Source organism: Equus caballus, chromosome 10 (assembly GCF_041296265.1).
Source record: "Equus caballus isolate H_3958 breed thoroughbred chromosome 10, TB-T2T, whole genome shotgun sequence".
Classification (NCBI taxonomy): Eukaryota; Metazoa; Chordata; class Mammalia; order Perissodactyla; family Equidae; genus Equus; species Equus caballus.
In genome coordinates, this window is record NC_091693.1 from 37,945,365 (window position 1) to 37,968,589 (window position 23,225).

Consider the following 23,225-nt stretch of genomic DNA (forward strand, 5'->3'; position numbering starts at 1 on the left):
TACTGTCGAAGTGCTTCCTGAAGGTATGAATGAACAGAGACCCAAACCATGGCTGCAGTGTCATCTACTTGTCTAACTGTTCTGTAACGGCAGAGATAAGGGCCGGAGGAGCAAGACGCTGGGAAATCTATAGTTTAAGAGCAATCATTCAACGTTGGGACATAGGGAGGGAAGCTGAGCGTGTGGCCTTCCGAGTCACGCAGGAGCCCTAACCATCGCGCCTGGGCGTCAGGGATCCCCTGGGGTCAGGCCCCACCGCCTGCCTTTTACGGCCTGCAGGCAACGGATTTTAGGTTTTTAAATAGTTATGTAAGCACCTACATAATATCCTCGATTTTACCTTTTGGTTTGCAAAGCCTAAAATACTTACCATCTGGCCCTTTAAGAAACACTTTGCTGACCCCTAGAAGGCAGTAGTTTTGTTTGACTTACCATTTACTATCGATTATGGCATTATAGAACTCTACAGAATTAGAAGTTGTCGTATAGAAATGCATAAGATACAGTGATGGTGTTTTCTGTTTTGTATTTCGCTTAACCCTCTCATTTCGTCATTCTTTCTTTTCTCTGGTCATATAAAATCCCTGTTTGCATATCCTCTTTCAACCAGATTTGTCATCCTAACAATTCCCTTATTAATGAGTTAAGTAAAACTTTGACATGCTCACTATCTGTGTGACAATTGTGTTTTTCCTATTTTGAGAGTTATTCTCTGATAAGGGCTGGGGGAGAGGGGGAGGACAGCTGGCGGCTCCCAGCCTTGGGGAAGGCGGGCCGTGAGGCGAGGCGAGAGACACTCCAGTGTTGTGTAGCCTCGTTCTGAGCCCCTGTGTTTCCCAAGAAAGTGGGAAAGGGGTAAGACACCAGGAGCTCAGTTTTGCTGTATTTGGCCATCCTGGCTGGGAAAAGGTTAAAGTGATAAGATGCCTTCTCCATTTTCCAAGGACAGATTCTTGGGCTTCTTGCCCATCGACAAGCTAGGTATTCATTCCTGACATGCAGCATTTCCAGCAGCCGCCCCTTTTCTCTCTAAAGATTTCCCCTTTTAATTCTCTTTCAAGGAGAGTTTTCTTGACAGATTGGACCAGCACCACTGAGGTCAAGCAAATATTCTCAAGATCCAACCTTAGTCAGGGAGCTTTCCTGTATTTGTTTAACTGACTTTCTGGCATTATCTGGGGTTTTGATTATCCGCACGCCTCAGACCTCCCTTACTACCTGCCAAGGAATGGGCACTGCTGGGCATCCGTCCAAGCATTACACGTGAGGAAAGACCATGCCAGCGATGGAGCCAGGGCCTGTGTAAATTGGAATTGGAGTCCTTATTCTCCAGGAACTGGAAGTCATCATCTTCATTCAGGGTCCAGGACCTGAGAGGCAGTGCGAGCAGTGGGCTGCACTGGCTGGTTGAACATTCTAATCAGCTCGCCTGTCAATCACCATGACAACTTACACTCAAATATACACCAAAAGGAGAAAATCTGGATCAGCTGGTCACGCTGAAAAACTAGAAGCAAGTAGCTGTCATGTTCTAGATTACAAGGAAGAAAACTGTTGAAAACCATCTACATCTTTTCCCTTAATTTGTTTTCAAATCTAGACTCCCTTTTCTTCTATAGTCAAAGTACTAATTTTGCACATATTTTCCCAAACTAATATTATACAGGAGAACTGATGCTCGAAACACTTTACTATAACTGTATAGGTTTTTTAGAACAGCGTTTTAAATTTCAGGTTCAAGAAGTTTTCTAAGACATGCAGATCCGTAGAAGTCAGAATTTGACTCTGTTCAGAAGCAGTGGTTGTGAGTAGTTTGGGTTTTTGGGTCGTCTCTGCCTGGTTTGCAACAGGCTGTGAACAGGGACAAGGAGCTGTGACTGGCGTGAGAATGAGGGTGGGAGTGTTTGCGGGTCTGTGTCTGAGTGGTTCCCTGACCCCCGCTGGTTCTGGGGTGGCCACCTCCCTCTCCTCGGCAGCCACCACCCTCCAATGGCAGCTCCGACTACTGCCACCTACACCTGTGTGGCTGGTGTCCCCTCCAGCTCCAGTGTTGACAAAGACTTCCTCGACCAAACTCTGCTCAGACTCCTCTGAAGTGTCAGCTCAGCCTCGGCTTTTGGACTTCCGTGTCTGTCTCTTCCTTGTGCAGTTGAGGCAAGATTCCGGCTAAGCTGGGCTAGTTAGAATCCCCTATCCTCCAAATCTGATCACCCTCGATATCTAAGTGGGTTCCTCATCCCCTGTGGGGATGTCTGATTGCTCTGACCTGCCTTCCAAAAGAATCCTGTGAGACCAGTTTAGCCAGAATCCCCCCACCCCGACCCTGAAGTTTTGTCTTAGAACTTTTCTGTCTCCTGAGCCCACCCTGCTGCTTGCCTATAAGCTTCCACTTGCCCCTGCTGTATTTGGAATGGAGGTCACCCCTCTCCCCGCTGCAGCCGTCGAGATGGTCCCCCTTGAATAAAGGCTTCCTCTCTGTCTCTAACAAGGGTTGTGGTAATTGTTTCTTGAACGGTGCTGGTTGTCTCTGCGGCTGCTGCAGGCTGTTCAGCCCGCACCACCACCCACCACCACAGGCCGCTTTGCTGCCTGAGACGAGCCCCGCGGGGCTGGAGTTCCCTACAATAATCTCCCCCACGCTCTCTCTTCTGTTCAGGCTCCAGGCCTCAACGAAATGGGATTTCAAAGGAAACTCAGTGCTGTCTTCATTATGGGACCACTCCTTAGTGATCCCCAGACTCACAGGCCTTCACAACAACATGTGGCATATCCAGAAGTGCTCATTAGAAAGTCTTTTTGAATGAAAAAGGCGTAGTTTGGATTCTAGCATCATTCTAAGGTGTCCCTCTCTGGCCACCTTCAGGTTCCTTGGGGCGGGGACCGGCTTTCGTCCATTGACGTGTGTTATGTGGCAGGGATGGTGCTGCTTGTTTTGGATTAAGCAGGTGGCAGATGGTCAAGGTCCCATCATCAAGCACTTGCTGTTACAAGTGGGCGAAGCTACCCTTTGCCTTTGGCGAAATAGCTAAGCCAGGCCCCCAGCCGTGCGTGAGGAAGCGCCCCGCCCCTGCCCCCTCCTCCCTGCCTGCTCGCGGCTGTCCTCTCCCCCACTCTGCAGACTGGAAGGAACGCTTTTGGGGACAGGTTGGCACAGCAGCCACAGAGCCTCACTATAAATAGGACCCCTTTTGGATATTGGATTTATGCATTTTCATATATATAGAGGAATTCATAGGTTCATTGTTTATTTTTAACTTTTATGGAATCCACACTTGGCTTCCTAACTCTGCTGTCCTCAAACTCTTGCTCAGGCCTTACGCATGTCCCAGCTGGCTCATGACAGCCGTTTCTGGGCCGACTTCTCCCATTCATTCATTTGTTTATTTATCCATTCTTCTAGGAGTTTTCAAAGTATTAAAAATACAGATTTAGTAAGAAATCAAGTCAGGTCATTTCCCCGGTCGTCCAGTGCACTCCGGCGTTCGTCGATGGTTCTAACGTTAAAAGTCTGACTGGGCGTGTCCCCACAGTACACCAGGCAGCCTAGAGGCGTTCCTTGGGCAACTCAGTATCAATTTGGCTCCAGGAGGGCCTGAAACCCACGTTAGCACCATCTCATTTCTATTGCTATTGGCTTCTTAGAGGAAAAGCTACACAGCCGAACTGTTCGCAAGAAATTAGTGAAAATGCTTTCAGTTCCAAGCTCCACACAATACCTAGTCATGGTACTTTTTACTGTTCTCACTTGTACCCTTTGGGGTCACAGGTTATCAGTCAAGTTAATAATGACAGTGTTGCAATATTAACTACTAACATTTATTAGTCACTGTGTCTAATGTTATGCTAAGTGTTGTAAATATTCTTTTAGTTAATCCTCAGACCTGTTACTGTCTCCATTTTCCAGTTATGGAAATTGAGTGCCGTGTTAGCACACAGGACTGACATTCAGAACTCTGGCCCTCCAAAGTCATGGCTATGCTGTGCTTCCTTCCATCACCAGAGTCCCTTATGCTCCCTGGCAACGCACTCCTGGCTTCCTGCCCTCTTTCTAAGGCACTGCTTAAGTGGCATCGACATTGAGAAGCCTGAATCCACAGCAGCACACCCGAGCGCTCCCCGCCGCAGCTTGGCTCCTTACCTTTACCTGATCCTGTTGCTGGACGGGTCTCTAAGGAGACTGTCAGCTCCCTGAGGGAGGAAGGAAGGGAGGGGCCTGGGCCCTCACCTCCCCTCTGCCCTCCAAGTTCTCCCTCAACATGTCCCTGTGTTGTTGGCAGTGGCCTGAGGAAATCCATGTCCTGATCCTAACGCGGGCCCCAGCTCCTCCTCAGCGCTGAGGTTGTTTGCAGGGGAAGGCTGTTTGTCACTAGGATTTAGGAGGACTTTGACTTCCTACGGGGTCCACAGGGCTTCCCGGGCCACCGCTGTTCAGAGGTCAGCACTCCAGCCACAGCGCCTAAGGGCACTCTGTCTTTTTAATGGTGCTGTTTACTCAGTTAGGAGGCAATTTTCCTAAAGTTGCTGAAAGTTCTGCTCTGTCAAAGATAAGTGTCTCCCAACTGAGCCTTTTTGTTTGCATTCACCCCTGGCCTCTCCCCTCTGCCTTCTGTTAGTTCACAGGAAGCCAGAGAGGATGTCAGAGATACTCCACTAATTCACAGCCAATTAGGAAGCTTTGCTTTGAAGCTGACTGGAAGGTCAGGCCGGAGCCTTGCCCCCTTAAACTCCAGGGAATTACAAAAACTTCCTTCAGTTGCTTAGCAAATAGAATTTTGAAACTAATGGTGGAAACACTTCCCAATTTGGGCAAAGCTGGTTACAATGGTCCATCCGCTAGGCTTTATTAGCAGAACAAATGTTGGCTTTCTGTTCAGTAGCTTTGGGCTAAGCCCCCAGATCTTTAAGAGTTTTCTTCACATCTAACTCTACTTTGTTTTAATCTGCTTGTGGAAACTGATCTAAGGTATACAGCGGGAAGGGACGTTATTTTCTTCGTTCTTTGGTGATGGTGAAGTGGCTTTTCCCCAAGTTTGAATTTTGGTCTAATGCTTATTTTTCTCTCCTCGGGATGCTGTCGGTTTCATCTTGAATTGTCTTAGGAAGGAGTGATTTGGTAGTTAGACTGAAAGGTTTCTTGAGTAGGAGCCCCCCGGGTTGTTGTAGTTCACTGAGAAAGTGCTTTTGACTTTTAAGAGAATGTAGATTAGCATGGCTGTGGGCTACATTAGCCAACAACAACGCTTACGCTCAGTGAAAGTTTTGTTCTGAGGGGAGGTTAGAGGTCCCAGATGGTAAGCCAAGAAGCCTGCTTGTTCTTTGCTGTTGGCTGTAGGAAAACTTCTCTTCCTGCCTCAAGACTCTGCCTTTCTCATGGGGTGACCCACAGCCTCCAAAAGGTTATTCTATCGAGTGTAATTTTCATTTGGTTCTTGCTGACCTGCATGCTTAGACAAACAAGCAAAGAAAACCAAAAAGCTCCCGCAAGGTTCAGGGTGGGACTCTTTTACCTGGCGCAATGTCGAGAGAGTGGCTGTCTATTTCCAGATCGAGCTGTTGGGCTGCCGCCGAGCGAAAACCCTCCAAGACCCCGTGCACCGCCTCGGTGAGGTTATATGGCACCGACCTGGCGAACCTCACTCTGCTGTTCACGATCACGCTCCCGTTTCTGAAGTTCAGTATTTCGAGTTGCTTAAATCCCGTAAGATTGGATCGTAGATATGGAACCAGCTGCAAAATCAAAGACGGTTTACTCTTAACGCTGTTCTAAGTGCTCAGCTGCTGCTAATTCATTTATATTCGCTTTTCATTATCTGAGGCATCAATTTCAGTTCCTTTCTTATTGCTTCTATTTTTGCGGTTGCATTTAACGTGAGACCAGAAGACCACCATTTAATGATCTATTTGCAGTGATTACACCCCATATTTCCACCTTTCTATCTGTGTATGGAGATGGATGGGCAATGGTTTTCTTCATGATGCATTGTGAGAACAGAGGATTTTTACAAATCCAGGCCAATGCTATCAGCAAAGCAGGAATGCCAGGTTCAGTTATTAAAAAAAATCCAAGCAAATAAAAACATGTTCCAAGCTGAGCCCTAGAGCAGACTGACCTATGCCGGTCTAAATGGACATCTATTTGGAAGCAACCAATTTGAAATCACCTATCGAAATACACAGCAGCTTGAACGCCCACTTGTCTGTCTATGCAGGACATGTTTCATGGTCAACACAAATGCGGTGCCATGGAAACAGCAGGGACCTGGCAGGCAGGAGACTTGGGTGTCAGTCCTGGAACTGTCCCTAACTTGCTTGGTGACCTTCCTCAAGCCACTTAACCATGGTGTTGTACCTCAGTGCCTTATTCGAATAACGAGGGAGAAGAAAAAGTGGTTCCCTAAGGACCTTTTCCAAACTATAATTTAATATTCTCACACGTATGCCTGGGGCAGGTTCCCACACCTGCGTCTTGGGAGCCACAGCCATCCTTCAGATCCTCATTCAGAAGTGCTTGATGCTCAGCGACGTCGCTCTGTCCTGACCCTGAAAGTGACCCCTCCTTCGTGAACCAACACCTCGAAGTCAGGAGCACACAGTGTGAGCTGAACTCTCCCAGGCTTGGTCCAGACCTGCTTGTTCTTTGTCTCTGTCTCCACCCCACCAGAATTGTGACTCTGACCCTGACCCACATTTTGATACCCTTCTCCCCACAAGGTTATTGTGAAAATAAAATAAAATTTTACACCAAGTGTGGAACTTCTCTTCTCAATCCACTCTCTCCAGATCTCTCCCACTCACCCTGATGGGCTCGTTCTTTGTGTCTTAGCACTGCTTTGGCCTCTGGTGGGAATTCCCCATCTTCACCTCGTGTGCAGACGACTGGCTGCTCCCTTCTCCCAAATCCATTCTCCTCTTCTTCATGCGAAAGCGGCTGCCTAGCTGGAGACCACATTTCCCAGCCTCCCTTGCAGCAAAGTGTGACCACGCGACCAATGGAATATGAGTGGAAGAGATGGCGGCAACTTTGATATTGCTTGCCTAGGAAATTGCTTGCTCTGGGCTTCCTCTCTTTCCCCTTCTCACAAGTGGAAACAGAGATGTCCCAGTGACCCAGCTTTCACTGTGTGAATGAGGAAACGCCCTTGGGGTTGGCAGAATGCAATACAGAAGGCACGCGAGCCCCTGGATGACACGGCAGAGCAAAGCTGTTCGACCCACAAAGGGAAAGAGACATAAACTTGCATCTTATTTAAGTGACTGTATTTTTGATCTCTTCATTAAGGCAGCTTAGCATGCAGCCTAAGTAACACACCTGGGCAAGGTGCACTTGGACTCTGGCCCTCACATTGTTCCAGTATCTGCTCACTTCATTGTGGGGGGGGAGGGGTGGAAAGACGGCACAAAGTCTTCCTTCAAAGTCAAGTCTTCCTTTAAACTTCACTTGAAGAATTGGTTTTTATGTGGTTTTAATTTGCATAATAACGTATATGAACCTTACAAATATGTTTTCTGTTATTTTTAGAAATTCTGCAATCTGTGTGATATGATGGTGTACTTGACTCTCATTCACTGGGAGAGGCAACGCGTAGTTCACGTTTCTTATTGTACGTGTATTTCTTATTGTACATGTAGAAACAAATGTGAGTTTTCGGGATGTTTTATAATCACAGATGTATGCTATTATGACCATCTTCTCAGTTTCTTTGTTAAGGATCAGGAATGATAAGCCACTTAGCCATTTTTTAGGTTTACAGGAACTTAATGGGAACCAAAAAAGGAGCCCGTACCCCTGAACTCTCAGTCTCATCTGTGTTGGACCATTCTAGCTTTGTACCTTTGTCAGATGGCTGGAAAACAGCTTGTGGCATTACAACTTAGGAAAAGTCCGCTTATATCACTTTTAAATTCCAAGTTCAGTACTTGAGTGACTATGTATTATTCCTGGGAAAACTAATTTAGGAAGAACTATAATAAAAAGATCTTAAGGATGAGTTTGTTCTCAAGAGGCTGGTCAGCAGTGTCTGTGTCCATCACGGAACTCACTTGCTTATTGGATCTAAATGCATCTCCACACTCTAGCTGAATGCCATCTCAGAGGCGTGTCTCTTCCAACCTGAATTGCTCAAGACAGCCAGTGATCATATTACACAGTAACAACAAAAAAACAAAGAAGAGACAGAGACTTGTAAGCAGTGCCCACTCACCAGCTGTGTGAATCGTTGCTCCAGAGCTTGGTACTCCAGAGAGCTCTTATTGAATAGATCATTGGAGAAGGGCATGTTGGCGACACGCAGGCTGAAGAACACTACCAGCTCCTGGCCCTTGGCAGCGACGGTCATAGAGCTAGTGGTGATGTACTGTGAAGTTGGGACTGGAGTGGTATTCTCCAAGAAATGATCCGGGCTGGAAACATATCCACTGAGTCCTGGTACCTCAGAGGCGGCAGGCATGCTAGACAGCTCCATTCCATCGAAGTCTCTGACTATATCTTGACTGCGTGTACTCGCCCTGCTGTCTTCTGAAGGAGCAGGTGAATATAAAATTTCCAGAGCTGACTGATTGACGGCAGAATAATCACCTGTGGGGATGGGTAGCCCGGGGCTTTGTACTGTCTGGTCAATGGACATGATGTCGATGGTACTTTGATCAGTCAGAGAGAAGATGCTCGAAGCAGTAAAGAAAGGTAGAGTTTCTGATAGGGAGGTAGAGGCCATAGTAGGTGAAGACCCAGAACCATCTGTGGAGGAAGCTCCTGAGACCGATTCATTATGTCCATGTGTTTCCCCAAAGAGTGGAAAGCAAAAAAGAAAATCCAAAGTTAAACTTAACTTAACAAAATGCATTTGCATTGATTAGTTTAATATCATCTTTTAAAAAACAAGAAAGGGCAAGCAACCTAAGGAGACAAACAGAGTCCCTGTGCTCATTCTATTCAGGCCCGATACTTCTGGGTAGATGAGACTTAAAGAGCACCAGTGACCTAGAATTTCTGGAATTACTGCCCAGCCACACACACCACACCTAGGGACCACCTGGTAAAAACTGACTATGTTACCAGGTGGTGCCAAACCACAGGTGGCATTGGAATAGATTTGGATCCCACATCCCCACCCAGAACTCCCAGCCAATTAGTTGTGCAGTTTTGGCCCTGAAATTTTATCTACTTTCCAGTCCTGCCAGGCTGAATTTTATGCAATTGGAGTCTTTGGATCCCAGTTATCACATTTTGGTAGTTTTACCAATTACAATTTAAATTTATGCTTTTCCAAAATTGGATATTCTGACTGAATAACTTGCAAATTTTCAAAATGATATGGCAAGAGTAAAGGTGTGAGTTGCATATATAATTTGAAGTTTATATTGACCATACAACTTGCTAAATATTTGATAATATTTCAAGATTTTGTCACTTTTACGTGATTATACCTCGGTAATTTCTGCCACCCCTTTGCATTGCTTTCTTGGGTACACATTGATCCACTGCAGTCCACTGCCTTTTTGGTGCAAAATTAAAATCAATAAGTATTTATGAACCAAGAAAGTGGTTATATGAAACTTCCAGATAAAGAGATTGGTGGGTTATTAAAATACTCCAATAAGCCTAAATCCAGAGCCACTGACAATATTTAAGGCATTAGGTGGATCCAAACAGGGAGCTTCCTGTGATTACTTCAGTGGCATTTTGGCACGTCTACGGGAAAGCTGTGCTGAGATCCAAAGACTAAGCATGATGAATGGACTGTCTGGGCGCAGATACCATCTTTGGACTCTCTGTCAGCTAATTTACTAGACTGCAATCACCCGAACTGAAACTCCAAGTGATAAACAGCCCTGAAAAGTGGAATCATATTAGTTTTATTAGTTTCCAAAATAAAATCTGCCTGTTGGTGAATTGTACTCAGATTTCAGAGGAGCGCCCTTTTATCTCTCATCTGGGGAGGTGTCTAGTCTGTTTACCTAAAATTCACTCAACTGTCAGAATGATGTTTCCTAACATCCAAGATCTCTCTGGACATACACTTGTAGCAGTATTCAAATCTCCATTGCTGTGGACTGAATGTTTGTATCCTCCCCAAATTCATAGACTGAAGGCTTAATCGCCGAGGTGACAGTATTTGGAGGTGGGGCCTTTGCGAGGTGATTAGGTTGTGAGACTGGAGCCCTTGTGGATGAGATTAGTGCCCCTAGAAGAAAAGGCACAAGAGAGATGATCTCTCTCCGCCATGGGAGGACACAGCAAGAAGGCTGTGAACCAGAAAGAGGATCTCACCAGGAACTGAATCAGCCCGCAACCTGATCTTGGACTCCCAGCCTCCAGAACTGTGGGGAATAAATCTCTGTTGTTTAAGCCCCCAAGTCTGCGATATTTTGTTATAGCATCTTGAGCTGACTAAGACGGCCATGGAAGGATCTGGGATGAGTAAATCGAAAGGCTTCAAGTGCTCTCCGTGATTTGATTTGACTCCTTTGTGCCACAGGGGAAATGCATCTGAATCTGTGTTCCTGTGATGTGATCTCTGTGCCCCCCCAGAAAAGGGTCAGGGAGGAAGCATAATGATGGACATCTTCATCTGGCTCCTGGGCCAGCATCTCATTATTCACGGCTTTCTCACCATACAGACTTTAGTCAGAGTAAAATAGTCTGCTGCATTATGTCATCAACCAACAAAAATGACTTTCTAACTCTTTCCCTTTGTGGCATCTTAACATTAATCACTCACATTCACAATAAACCTAGCCAGGTTATTTCACTGGTGGAGCAGTTGGCTATTTAAATGTAGCGTTGCCAGATAAAATACAGGATTCCCACGAGAATATACTTCTACTAAAAAATTATTTGTTGTTTTTCTGAAATTCAAATTTAACTGGTCATCTTATATTTTTCTTTGCTGAATCTAGCAGCCCTATTTATTTATTTATTTTCTTAAAGATTGGCACCTGAGCTAACAACTGTTGCCAATCTTTTTTTTTTTTTTCTGCTTTTTATCCCCAAATCCCCCTGGTACACAGTTGTATATCTTAGTTGCAGGTCCTTCTAGTTGTGGCATGAGGGACGCCGCCTCAATGTGGCCTGATGAGCGGTGCCATGTCCGTGCCCGGGATCTGAACTGGTGAAACCCTGGGCCGCCGCAGCAGAGTGTGCAAACTTAACCACTCGGTCATGGGCCTGGCCCTCTAACAGCTCTATTTAAATGTGATTTTAAAGACTCCTTCTACTCTCTCTTGGCTTGATATTGAAACTACTAAGGGTATAGTCAATTCCTTTGAAGTAAGAATATTATCCAAACCTTACCACCACTTATAAGTGTATTTTAAATAATTATGTTTCCATCAGATTCTTATGTAAAAATTAGACATGGCAGGGACACAGGCTGTTCCAACATTAAGTGTTTTACACTGTAACGGAGAAGTCAAACACTAAAGGCCAAGACCATTCATTATGAGATGTGCAAAATAAGCAGACCCCAAATAATGTGAGCTTCAGCTGTTATGATAGAAGGTGTGTGGGGTTCCCGTGAGGGGGCAAGGTGTGTTCATAGGGACTTGTGCACGGTGGGGGTGCTGGTTAGAAGCCCAGCTGCTGGGTGCAGAGTAAAAGGCTGTTTTGGTCACTTTCTGGGCAGGAGACTTGTCCAAAAGCAAAGGCCATAGATGAAATGGTTCAATCCAAAATAGACAAACTCAGGGCCAGCTGAGGCCCAAAGTGAGATAAGCTGGTAAGGGGTGAAGATGGGTACAGTGGGGGCAGCCAAAGGCCCCATCAATAGCCAGAGAAAGGTAAGCAGAAGATGAGCAAGGAGGGAGGGACAAGTGCAGATGAAAGGCTATTTTTAATGCTGCTAGAAAGGGTCACATGTGTACATATACACACTACATCATAAATATCAAGTGGTTGCCTATTTTAAGTTTAAAAATCTAAAAAGAAAAGATTCCACAATCTTTAGATCTTCAAGTGGCATGACCAGCAAGTTCTTAATTCTGTATTAAACAAACCCATTCTTATTGATCACAACAATAACGTTATTATCTTCCTTTTTGGAATATTATAGATACAGAACATAAATGCTTATTATTCATTCATTCAACAAATAGGTATTGACAGCCTACTATGTGCCAGGCACCGTTCTAGGTGCTGGGACACATCAGTGAACAAAACAGATAAAAGTTTCTGGCCCCAAGGAGCTCACCATCTAGTGGAGAAAGATAGAAAGTAAATAAAATAAACAAAGGGGAATATATGGTATAGCAGGTGGTGGTAAGTGCTCTGGAAATAAAATGAAGCAGGAAAGGGGTTGGGAAGGCTGGGTGTGCAATTTTCTATAGGGTGGTCGCTGAAAATATAATATTTGAGCAAGACCTGAAGGAAGTGAGAGGATCCAGCCATGCAGCAAATGCTGATGAGAAACTCAAAGGAAGAAGGATATTTTTCATGTTCTAGAAACAGCTAGCTGGGAAGGTAGCACGGCTAGAATGGAGATCTATACCATCAATCAAGTGTGAGGGCGACTCAAGATATTTTCAAACACACAAAGTCTCAAAAAATTCCTCCCAGGCACCCTTTCTGAGGATGTGTTTACCTGAAATGATTGGGTTAACCAAGAAATAGGAAGAAATGGGATACTGAAAAAGAGTTAGAGAAATCCCCAGGAATATGGTAAAGGGGTCTCTCAGGGAGATAGGGACCCCAGGTGTAAAAGGCAACCAGTTAAGACTGGATCAGTCTGGAGAGCCAGGTATATGGAATGCTTGTATCATCAAGCCTGCTGCCATTGTACCAAATTTTTTAACTTGATAAAACTGCTAAAGGATGTGCTCCACAAAACAAGAGCGTAAGCCTGGAGAGAGAAAGCCTGAGATCTAGGGATCAGGGAATCCAATGCGGGAGAAGGGCCAAGGAGATTCTGAGGAGGATAGCAAAGGGAAGGCCCAGGTGACAGTCATCCAGAAAGCCTTGAGAGGAACAGTCCAAAGAGAAGAGAAGGGGTCTCTGAAAATTGGACATGGCGGGTTACCTGATGTGGAAAATTATACTGGAAATTTCAATGGAAAATTTGAGGAGAATTGGCAATAAGTGCAAAGAAAACTAAGCAAATGGAAAAAAAAATCAAAGAAAACATTGACTTGAGGAAAAAGAAAGCAGACCTCGAGCAAATAGGTCAGCTGTGAATAATATATAATGTAAACACTGAATTTTGATTTAATGATAGTTATCACCATATTGAGAGGGGATGGTATCATAAGAAACTGAAATTCTTATTTAAAATACTAGAAAGTAAATAATATATAAAACTGATGACTCAAAAGGTATATGTTATTCAAAAATATAAGAAGAGTAAATGCCAGAAAAAATAGCTAATTGAGTTAAAGGGACTACTTTTGGTAAGTGGAACTTCACAGCGGGGAGGTGTGAGAGAGAAAAATGATGTATTTGTCAGAATACTCTAATATGATTTGACTTTTAAAAAAATAAACCTTTTATTTTGAGACAATTGTATACTCCAATGCACTTGTAAGAAATAACAGAGAGTGGCACCAGTGAACACGGCAGAGTGAGAAACGCCAAAGTCAAGTCGTTAAGTAGCTGTGATGTAATAAGAAATATAGATTTGGTGTCTGCCTCCAGCTCCCGACAGAGAGCTCCTAAATTTCCAATGCTTCGGAAGGTATGCAGTGAAACTCGTTCTGTTCCGGGGAGAAACTGGGAGCTGGGTGATTTTTGCCTGCTCCCTGTGTGCTGAGCGCAGGGGGAGAGCCAGAGGCAGGCCTGCAAGTCCATTTAAGCTGCCTCTCTGTTTTCTGTGGTTCCGGGGGACTGGAGCCCCATTGGCTTTCAGAGCTGGGTGATTTGAGAGCCAGTCCCTCAGGTGGCAGCCATGAACTTTGGGAACTCCCTATTTATAGCTGGCTGATCAGAAGTACGAGTGACAGCCTGGGACTTGCAACTGGGATCTGAAGTGGGGGCAGTCTTGTGGAACTGAGCTCTTTAACGGTGGGGTCTGCACAAATCCCAGGTAGGTAGTGTCATAATAGAATTGTAAGACACCCAGTTGATGTGGGAAAAACCCCTACATATTTGATATCAGAAGGGTTGTGAACAGAGAAATAGTTTTCCTTTGAGTAGCCAAACCCTCAGGAGCTTTGGCACCTGTCAACCCTTCTTTAAACAATTATGTGATGGACATTCCATACAACTAAAAGGTAAATTCAAACTGAAAACTTGGGACTGGAGAAGCTGTGGTAGAAGGTTGGGAGTGGGTCTGTTCAACTCCATTTAAATATGGAAATCTGTCCAAGAAGCTGAGTGTTGTGGTTGTAGAACCAATTTTAAGTTTATAAACCTTGACAATGGTAAAATTCTCACCTAATTACCAAAACCTAGGGTGTGGGAGAAGGAAGCCGGTGGAACTATGAATATTCTGAAGATGTTATCTTTCAGGGCTGTACATCAAAAATGCTGCCTAATATTGACACATATGGTGCAAATGATAATGACTCTGCATTGATATTTTAGATAATCTTTCTTCTTAGCCTTTACGGATCTTTTAAGAATGAATATCTCATGAAGGAAGGAAATATTTATTTGAAATTCAGCAATTTCTTGAGTGTCATTTTAGTTTCTTTTTCTTCTGTTAAAGTTAAGTAAAATTAAATGTAATCCATTTATTAGAATGGCATCACAGGAAATTACAAGTCTGCAAAGGTGCTTCCATCTAGCCTATCTTTTACAGTGGATTGAGAGATATCTGGAATGACTGATATCATTCAGTTATTTCTGAGTAGCAAAATTTTAGCATCACTAGTTTATTTTCATTTTTTGGTAATTTTCTCCATCCTTTAACATTTTAAGTAGTGAGCATGTACCATTTTAAAAAGATAAGGGTAACCACTATTTTAAAAAAGCCTATTGTTTAGTCACCCAACACAAATATGCTAATTTTGGTGAAGTTTAAGATCTCTGAAATCTCCTATGTTATCTCTTCTGCTCCTTGAAATACATAAATACACATCACATAAATATACATTTACATAAGTACACTTTTAAAAGTTTTTCTCGCAGATGTTATTTTTAGGTTTTTGTAAACCTCAGATTAAAAAATAGCTCCTTAGTTATTTGGTGTAAATGTGAAATTTCAAATGTACACAACTAAGTAAAAGTCTTAAGCAGAGCCACAACAGAAGCAAAAATATTTTACCACCAAATCTTTATTATTATTAATAACATTAAAATAACATCTAGATCAAAACTGAAACTGGTAGAAACTTAATTCCTAAACCCTGGAGGACTTCCTAGGGCTTTCTTCTTGTTTTAGTAGATGTTGCCATGAGGTTATAGGCTCAAATCTAGTCTTAGACTCTTGAGAGGCAGGATTGAGGATGGAATGGGAAGAAACTAATACTTATTTGGCACCTGTTTTGTTCTAGGTACTGTACAAGAGATATTTTAAAAAATTCTCCATTTATTTTAAGCCATTTTATAAGCTTCCAACTGATTATACACTATGCACTTGCTACTTGATGTGAATTATTGGAGTCTCTGAAGTATCTGTCTACTTATGTCTTCTTCAGTGATTCAAGTGGGTAATGAAGAGCATTAGCCCAAGGCTGCAAAGATGAGTGCCCGCTTGACCGGGCGTCAGCAGAAGGAAATGTGTGTGTCTGTATATGTTGATGTGATGCATTTCTCTTCTCAAATCTTCAAGCAAAGACATATTTTTTTTCCAGTTTAGTTTGTTCCACTTTTCCCTCACTAAACAAAAATGGTGACTCTGTGAAATCTTAGACTTAAACCCTGCCTCATATAACATAAAAACGATAGAGCTTGGAGCTGCGTGACACCTAATTACTTTCTTGGTTCTAACATCATCTCTAATAGTTTTCAATTTAGGATCAGCCCCATGTAAGGAAAAGGTGAGTGTGCATTTAGAAAAAGAGCCCATCTAGGTGTTTCCCTGGTTTGTTGGTGGCCTTAATAAAATTTGTGATTGTTTTCTCTGAAGAAATGAACATTTTGGGACATATGAAGTAATTGTGACGTGGATTTGACATACGATGATGGTCATAGTTCAGTTCTGAATGGCTTATGAATTACTTATTCCAAGATTATTGCAAAGGTGGTGTTTTCCCAGCTTTGACTTGCAAAGTGAAATAATCAATATATTTGTCTCTCTACTAACAACTTCCTATGTATCTGAGGAAATAATAAAGATTACAATTAAAGAAAATGTGAATTTGGGACTATGGAAAGCATACAAAGCATTCCATGGAGTCAGCCTCTAACATGGTTGTCGATGGTCCTTCCTTCCTGTTCTTCATTGCCCAGTAGGGCCTCCTCTCACACTGCTTAGGCCTGCCTTCCACAGCATGCTATGGAAGTGATGATGCGTGATTCTGAGACTAGATCATAAAAGATATTACTTCTTCACCTTGCTCTCTTGAATCAACTGTTCTGGAGTGACTCATCTGCCATGTTGTGAGGACACTCAAGTAGCCATGTGGCGAGGCTCCTATGAGGAAGAACTGAGGCCTTCTTATAGTCGATTTGCCAGCTATGTTAGTAAATCACTTGGAAGTAACTCCATCAGCCCTGTCAAGTCTCGAGAGGATTATAGCCTTAGCTGACATCTTGACTGCAACCTCACGAGAGACTCTGAGCCTGAACCACCCGGTCAAGTCATTCCTGGATTTCTGAGCAGCAGAAACTGGGAGGGGTAATAAATGTTTATTATTGCTTTCAGCCACTAAGTTGTAGAGTCATTTCATATGCAGCAATAGATAACCAGTACCCAACGAAGCCCTTCCAGACCTGCACTGCAGGATTTCAGGTCTACCAGTCTCTGACTCTGGCTTTAATCAGAATGCCGCAAAGAATCTGCCTTTTGGTTTAAGATAGTTATTTTAAGACATATCTTTCTTATTATACAGGAATGCATCATAATTTACATAAAATATGCTGGAAGGTTTTATCAGTATTCAGATCTGCAATGGGAACATTAGATGCCAACCTATTTACAGGGAAGCTTTTTGAACAGGGTGTGTGTTTGTATTTATAGTAAGAGGAAGGGGAAAGGTAAGTAGAAAGAAGGGCAGAGAGACAGACATAGACTGCACACTCAGGAACGCGGTCTCTAACACTGGTTTTGCCTCTCTGAATGGCATTTACCTAATCTAGGCTGCAACTGGCAACGTCCACGCCAGGTGCTCCCAACCGCATCAACTCTCTACCCCCCTTTTCTAACAAATATTCTGTAGTACCCCCTCAATGATCCTGAACTTAGCTTAATCAAGAATATAACCAAGCTAATACAGACTTTCGAAAAGTCAATGCATTGTTCAAACTGTAACATAAAGGAGAAAGAAAAGGAAAATAATTTATAATAACATGTATTTCAAAAGGCGTTGCAACAATCTAAAACATAATAAAGCAGTTATATGCTGTACTTCTATGTAAATATCCATAAATATCACTGTGCATTCCATAGCTACAAAGGCAGACTGATTCAGATGTTGTGCTGGCAACAGAAATACCATGATCGCCACGGTCATCAGTAAGTCATTTTCTGAAATGGTGGTCAGCACTTCAGTAAAGTGCAAACAAAACACGATACAATCTCCCCTGAAGTTATACATCAGTTGCGTTCCTAGAAAACTTGAGTTAAATTAAAATCTTGAAAAACATATTTTGTGAATAATTATTATACGAAAAAAGAAGTGTCAGGAAAAAATGAGAAAGACTAAGTGTCTTATCTCATGCAGCTTCCAGGTCATCTGATTCATGTGCCTTTTCTTGTCTGTGCAATCTGCTATCCGTAGTCTCCCTACAGTAACACAAGTTAGTCTTATCCACAGAGGGGCAAAGGATTTTCATCAGGTCGAATACAATTGATCATTTCCCAGTGGATATTGACTGGTTTTGCATATATTTGTAAATTTATTTCCTCATTTCTAATTGCTGATTGTACGTTGTTTGGATTCTCCTTTGAACTAGTCTTAACATCTTCCTTGTTTCCTCATTAGTTAATTGTTAAATACAATCTTTGATACATGTTCATTTTATAATTTTATGAAAGTCATAATTTTACCATTTAATAAAGTTTAACAAGAGTTAAGGTCTAGGCTTAGAAGTTTATAATTTTTTTTTTCACATACATGAATGTCTGGCAAGATGTACAAAAATCCTGTTGGAAGCAGACTGATTCTTTGTTGTGTAGTACTGTCCTGCATGTTACAGGATTTCTTTTCCCACTACATATTAGCAGTACCCTTCCATTATGGTAGCAACCAAAAAGTGCCCCTCCCCCCAGATTTGCCAGGCATATCCTACAGGGCCACAGGCCCACTGAGAATTCTGCTGACAAGATTGAACTTTATCTGAGCTTTACCGGACATTAGCTATACTTAACAACCCCCACTCACCTCAATCCATTGCCTTTTGAAATCTCGCCACCCTTTCCTGTTCTGGGAAAGGGCTAACTGCAAAGAATCACTGTTCCTCATGACACCTAGATTCTGAGCCTCGCTGTGCACTCTGTCCTGAGTCCCAGAGGACTCACAGATGACTCCCTTGCTCACCTGCCCACTTCTTTTCTTTGAGCCATTCCTCATTAATGAACGTTCTCCTGATTGTAATAGCCTGAACAAAATTGAGTCCTTAATTGTCTGGTACATTTTGTTTCACACACTGCTCTAACTTTACCGAATTATATGTACGTATGCATTCTTCATTCATTCTCCAAATCAATCATTCTTCAAACATTTAGTGAACAACTAACATATATCAGCATAAAATAGCAATTTAAATAAATTGCTAACGATGCATTTATGGTTATTTTAAAGGTGTGTTGGCTTAAAATCAAGGACAAGAGCCTCAAACCCGGAGAAGAGAAGAGGAATTTTCAGTTAATTCAATGATCATTTTTATAGAGAATTAGTGAATTCATTGTTCAATAGTTTGCTGGAATCCTGCTTTTTTCTAAAATTAAGCTTTCTGTACATTCAAGAAAGCATGGAAGAAGAGTAAAAAAGCATTGGACTTGGAATACTTGAGTATTTGATTCAATTCTGCTTTTACTTCACTCAATCACTCATTCATTGAACAAATATTTATTGCATATTGATTCGTGCCAGGCATTTTACTAGGTCATAATAAGAGCTTTCATTTCTTGATTACTTGATACATACCAGGCACAGTTCTAAGCATTGTACTTATTAACTAAATCTTCACAAGAATCCCATGAGATAAGTATTATGATGACTATTTTACGGATGGAAAACTGAGGCACAGAGAAAGGTTAAGTAACTTGCCCAAGGCTGCGAGTGGCCGAGCTGGGGTCTGGATGCACACAGACTCCAGAACCCACCTCGCTGCACTGCTGGCGCTAGAGTGGAGAACTCCACAGACCTGGCCTTCGTCTTCACGGAACTTTCAGTCTTCATGCACTAACCATGTAATCACAAGTATGCCAAGTGCTGCGAAAGAGGACACCCAGGGTGCTTTGGGAGGCACAAAAGGGAGACTCAACTCTCATTAGCTGGTGGGTATGTGTTTGTGAAAGGAGGCTAGTGAGACCTGCCCTGCTGGCTTGAGGGATGTGGTGAGAAGCAAAGGTAAACATGATATAAGAAAGCAAAATTTAGCGAGTGCAATTCTTTGAACCACAAGCTGTGATCATTGGTATGCAAAGGGGTGTGCATTGGAGATAGCAGTCTGGCTTCAGGAGAGTCTCTTCAGAGAACGACCTTAAGCAATTTTGTTTGTGAACTGCTAAGATCAAAGCAAGTGTTATTTTTGAAATAATGCAAACATGTCAGTGCAAATTTGGAAAATTGTTTACTTCACAAAAAGTTTTCATAAGAATATCATAAAAACATTGAAGGTATGTTTAATGAGGATTTTCTTAATTGCAATAAATATTCAGCAGTTTAAACAAAAAATAAAGTAGATTTAAAAATCAAACATGCATTCTAAAGGATGAGCAGAGACTTGTTTTTATTTGGAGTTGTTTTTCTACCAGTAAATGAAAGAAATGAAACATGGACAGGAATTTTGGAGGAATGCTGAATTTTCTTTTGGGAAAGTAGGAAGTTACAAAGTCATAAGTGAATCAGATCTGGAGTGTCTCCACTGGATTGGAAGTGCCAGTGCCAGGAACATATGCTGCCTGAGGAAAGACCTGGGGCCTTCCCTTTCGGAGCCTCTTGCATAGAGTGCTCTGCACACACCCAAGAAGGACTTGCATTTGGTCTGTGAATGAGAAACTGACAATCGGGTCAGTTAGTGGTGGTCAGTCAGTGGTGTGATCAATCCATCTCTTCTTAAAATTTTTCTAATTGTTTGGAAATTGGCAAATTAAGATTATTGCAAAAGACTTAAGCATAAACTTTATTTATTTAAACCTCACTTCATTCCATAAAGAATTCAAGGTGAACTAAAGACCTCGCAGTGCCAGTAACAACATGCGCAGTGTGAGGATTTTCTGCTGTCTCAGAGTGTTCTTAGCTTTCTGGATGGGAAGACGTGGAGAGCCTTTTCAAAGCAGGAACTCTGAATTCCCCAGGTCTCAAAGTTTTGAGTGACTTCATGGTGCACTCACTAATACTGATGATTTAGCTACAAAATACCAAGTAATTTTATTCCTATCTGACATTTTATACCATGCAAAGTGTTTCCACATACTTTATCCAAAATGATCCTCAGGTAACATCAGTGTCATGGCAGAGTGAGCTTTCCTGGTAATCTCTCCCCTCCAACATACAAGGAAAAGGACATTCATACTCCAACAGAGGACATCCAAACACAACACAAAAAATGTCTGAGAGACCCACATAGTCATACAATGGTGGGCAGAGAGGCTGGAGCCCCCCTCGGAGGAGGTGGAATGGGGCAAGAGAAATCTTCACTCACTCCCCCAAAGACTGTGTTCCGGACCACGGGAGGCCTCTGAGAAGGAAGGAACGGGGGAGGGGACATTCATTCACGGGAACATCAAGGATCCCCAAGGGCCCTGGCAGGCTCGAGGGAAACCCTCTACTGGGGCAAGAGCTTTTGCAGGGGGTGACCTCATCAAACCAACACTCCAGGAGAACAGATAGAGCAGAGTGAGAAAACCCCAAGAGCATGCGGGAGAAAGCTCCCCTCCCCACACCCACCTAGCACTAGCTCCAGCCCCTGGGATTTCAGCTGAAGGCAGAGGGGCCAGAACATGGTTCTTGACCCCCACCCAGTGGCAATAGGTGGTAACTGTGATCAAATAACACCAGGATGTGAAAAAACAGAGCCACTCCTTCCAGCAATATCAAACATTATATTACATCTCCAGACCAGATAGAAAATGACAAGTACTAAAAAAATCAGTCCCGAGGACACAGAAATATGTAATCTAAATGACAGGGAATTCAAAATAGCTGTGATTAAGAAAATCAACAAGTTAAAAGAGAATGTAGAGAAACAATTCAACGAGTTCAAGAGCTACTTCACAAAAGAGATTGAAACTATAAAGAAGAATCAATCAGAATGACACAATGAAATGAGATGAATGACACAATGAAAGAAATAAAACAAAATATGGATTCCCTGAATGCTTGAGTGGACATCATAGAGGAACGGATCAGCATAATTGAAGAGAGACATGTTGAAATGCTCCAGATAGAGGAGGAGACAGAACTAAGACGAAAAAGATATGAAGAAAGTCTCCGAGAAATATCTGACTCAATTAGGAAATGCAACATAAGAATTGTAGGTATTCAAGAAGGAGAAGAGAGGGAGAATGGAGCAGAAATCTTGTTCAAAGAAATAATAGCTGAGAACTTCCAAAACCTAGGGAAGGAGGTGGAAATCCATGTGGAAGAGACTATCAGATCTCCTAAATATGTCAATGTAAAAAGACCTACTGCAAGGCATATAGTATTGAAACTGGCAAAAGTGAATGACAAAGAAAGAATACTAAGGGCAGCAAGGCAGAAGAAAATAACCCCCAAAGGAACCCCTATCAAGCTTTCAGCAGATTTCTCTGCAGAAACCTTTCAAGCTAGGAGAGAATGGAATGACATATTCAAATATTTGAAGGACAAAAACTTTCAGCCAAGAACACTCTATCCAGTGAAAATATACTTCAGATATGCTGGAGAAATAAAAACTTTCCCTGACAAACATAAACTAAGGGAGTTGATAGCCACAAAATGATCCTCAGAGGTTTTAATAAACATTATAAAGGGTAATTACATTGTATGCAAATTTGTAATTTATTTGCCATAGCAAATCAAAACTTTTCCCATTATTAGATTCAATGTCAGTTGCTTCAATACTTAGTAAGCATAAACCTTCCTGTGGCCTTTTGTCCTGGTTCTCTGTCCTCTGCTTCCTGTGCTGTCTGGGTCTGGCCCCTCTCCAGGCTACCTCTCCTTCACAGGCAGTGCCCCTCGTCTGCTGTGCCGGGCAGCCTTTCATGCAAGATCATGCATTTTTGTGCTTCCTCCACGTTTCCTTTTAATGAGTCCCAATATATTCTGTCACTGCTGGCATATTTTGTTCTTGCTTTCTTTTCCCTAGCCTCATTCTTTGTTTCATTTATGTGTATTAACACCTCTTTGAGAAAAGCAAGGTGGATGTTCCCCATCTACGGATAAAGAATCTGAGACTGAAAAAACGTAAAAGTCCTACTCAAAATCAATTTATGACAGGTTCAGCACTAAAGCTATATTTTCTTAACATATCCATTTTATTTCCACAAAAAAAGCCAAAAGTTGTTGACGCTTTCCTCTTTGCCAGGACTTCATTCATTCGTGTGTGCTTGTATTTATTCAGCAGAAATCACAGACTATCTAGTGTCAGCGTCAGGGACTTGTGAGGCCCCAGGGCAGTAGCAATTAACAAACAAATCCAGTCCCTCCTCTGGTGTCTCCAGTAGCTGAGAATACGGCAATGGCTCAATCTGTGGGGCCCCTTCTGTGTACGTTGTCATACCTAAAGGTCACGTCCAAGCTGTGAGGTGCTAACACCCCCGACATGCAGATAAAGAAACTGAGGCATAGAAAGATTAATACACTCTTAGTATAAGATCAGTGATGACTACTTAAGCTGTGTATTTAATGCTAAAATATAGCCATGGTCTCAAAGAACAACAGTAACTTAATAAGGTGCTGGACATAATGCGTGTTGTAAGGAGTTGGATGGACAAGGGATGGGTAGTGGGGACACCCAATGAAGTGGCGCTGTTAAACCTTTGTGAATT

At 42.6% G+C, this 23,225-nt stretch overlaps 1 protein-coding gene across 1 annotated transcript in view; it reads right to left on the reverse strand.

The window, feature by feature from the left end:
• The window catches only part of IMPG1 (interphotoreceptor matrix proteoglycan 1), a 120,822-nt gene that overhangs the window by 18,899 nt on the left and 78,698 nt on the right, over positions 1–23,225 (reverse strand). Inside the window, exons 13-14 of the mRNA XM_070225165.1 lie at positions 8,202–8,749; positions 5,508–5,727 (exon numbers count right to left, since the gene is read on the reverse strand). Of these exons, the coding sequence (XP_070081266.1) occupies positions 5,508–5,727; positions 8,202–8,749 (768 nt within the window). The remainder of the gene's footprint in view (positions 1–5,507; positions 5,728–8,201; positions 8,750–23,225) is intronic.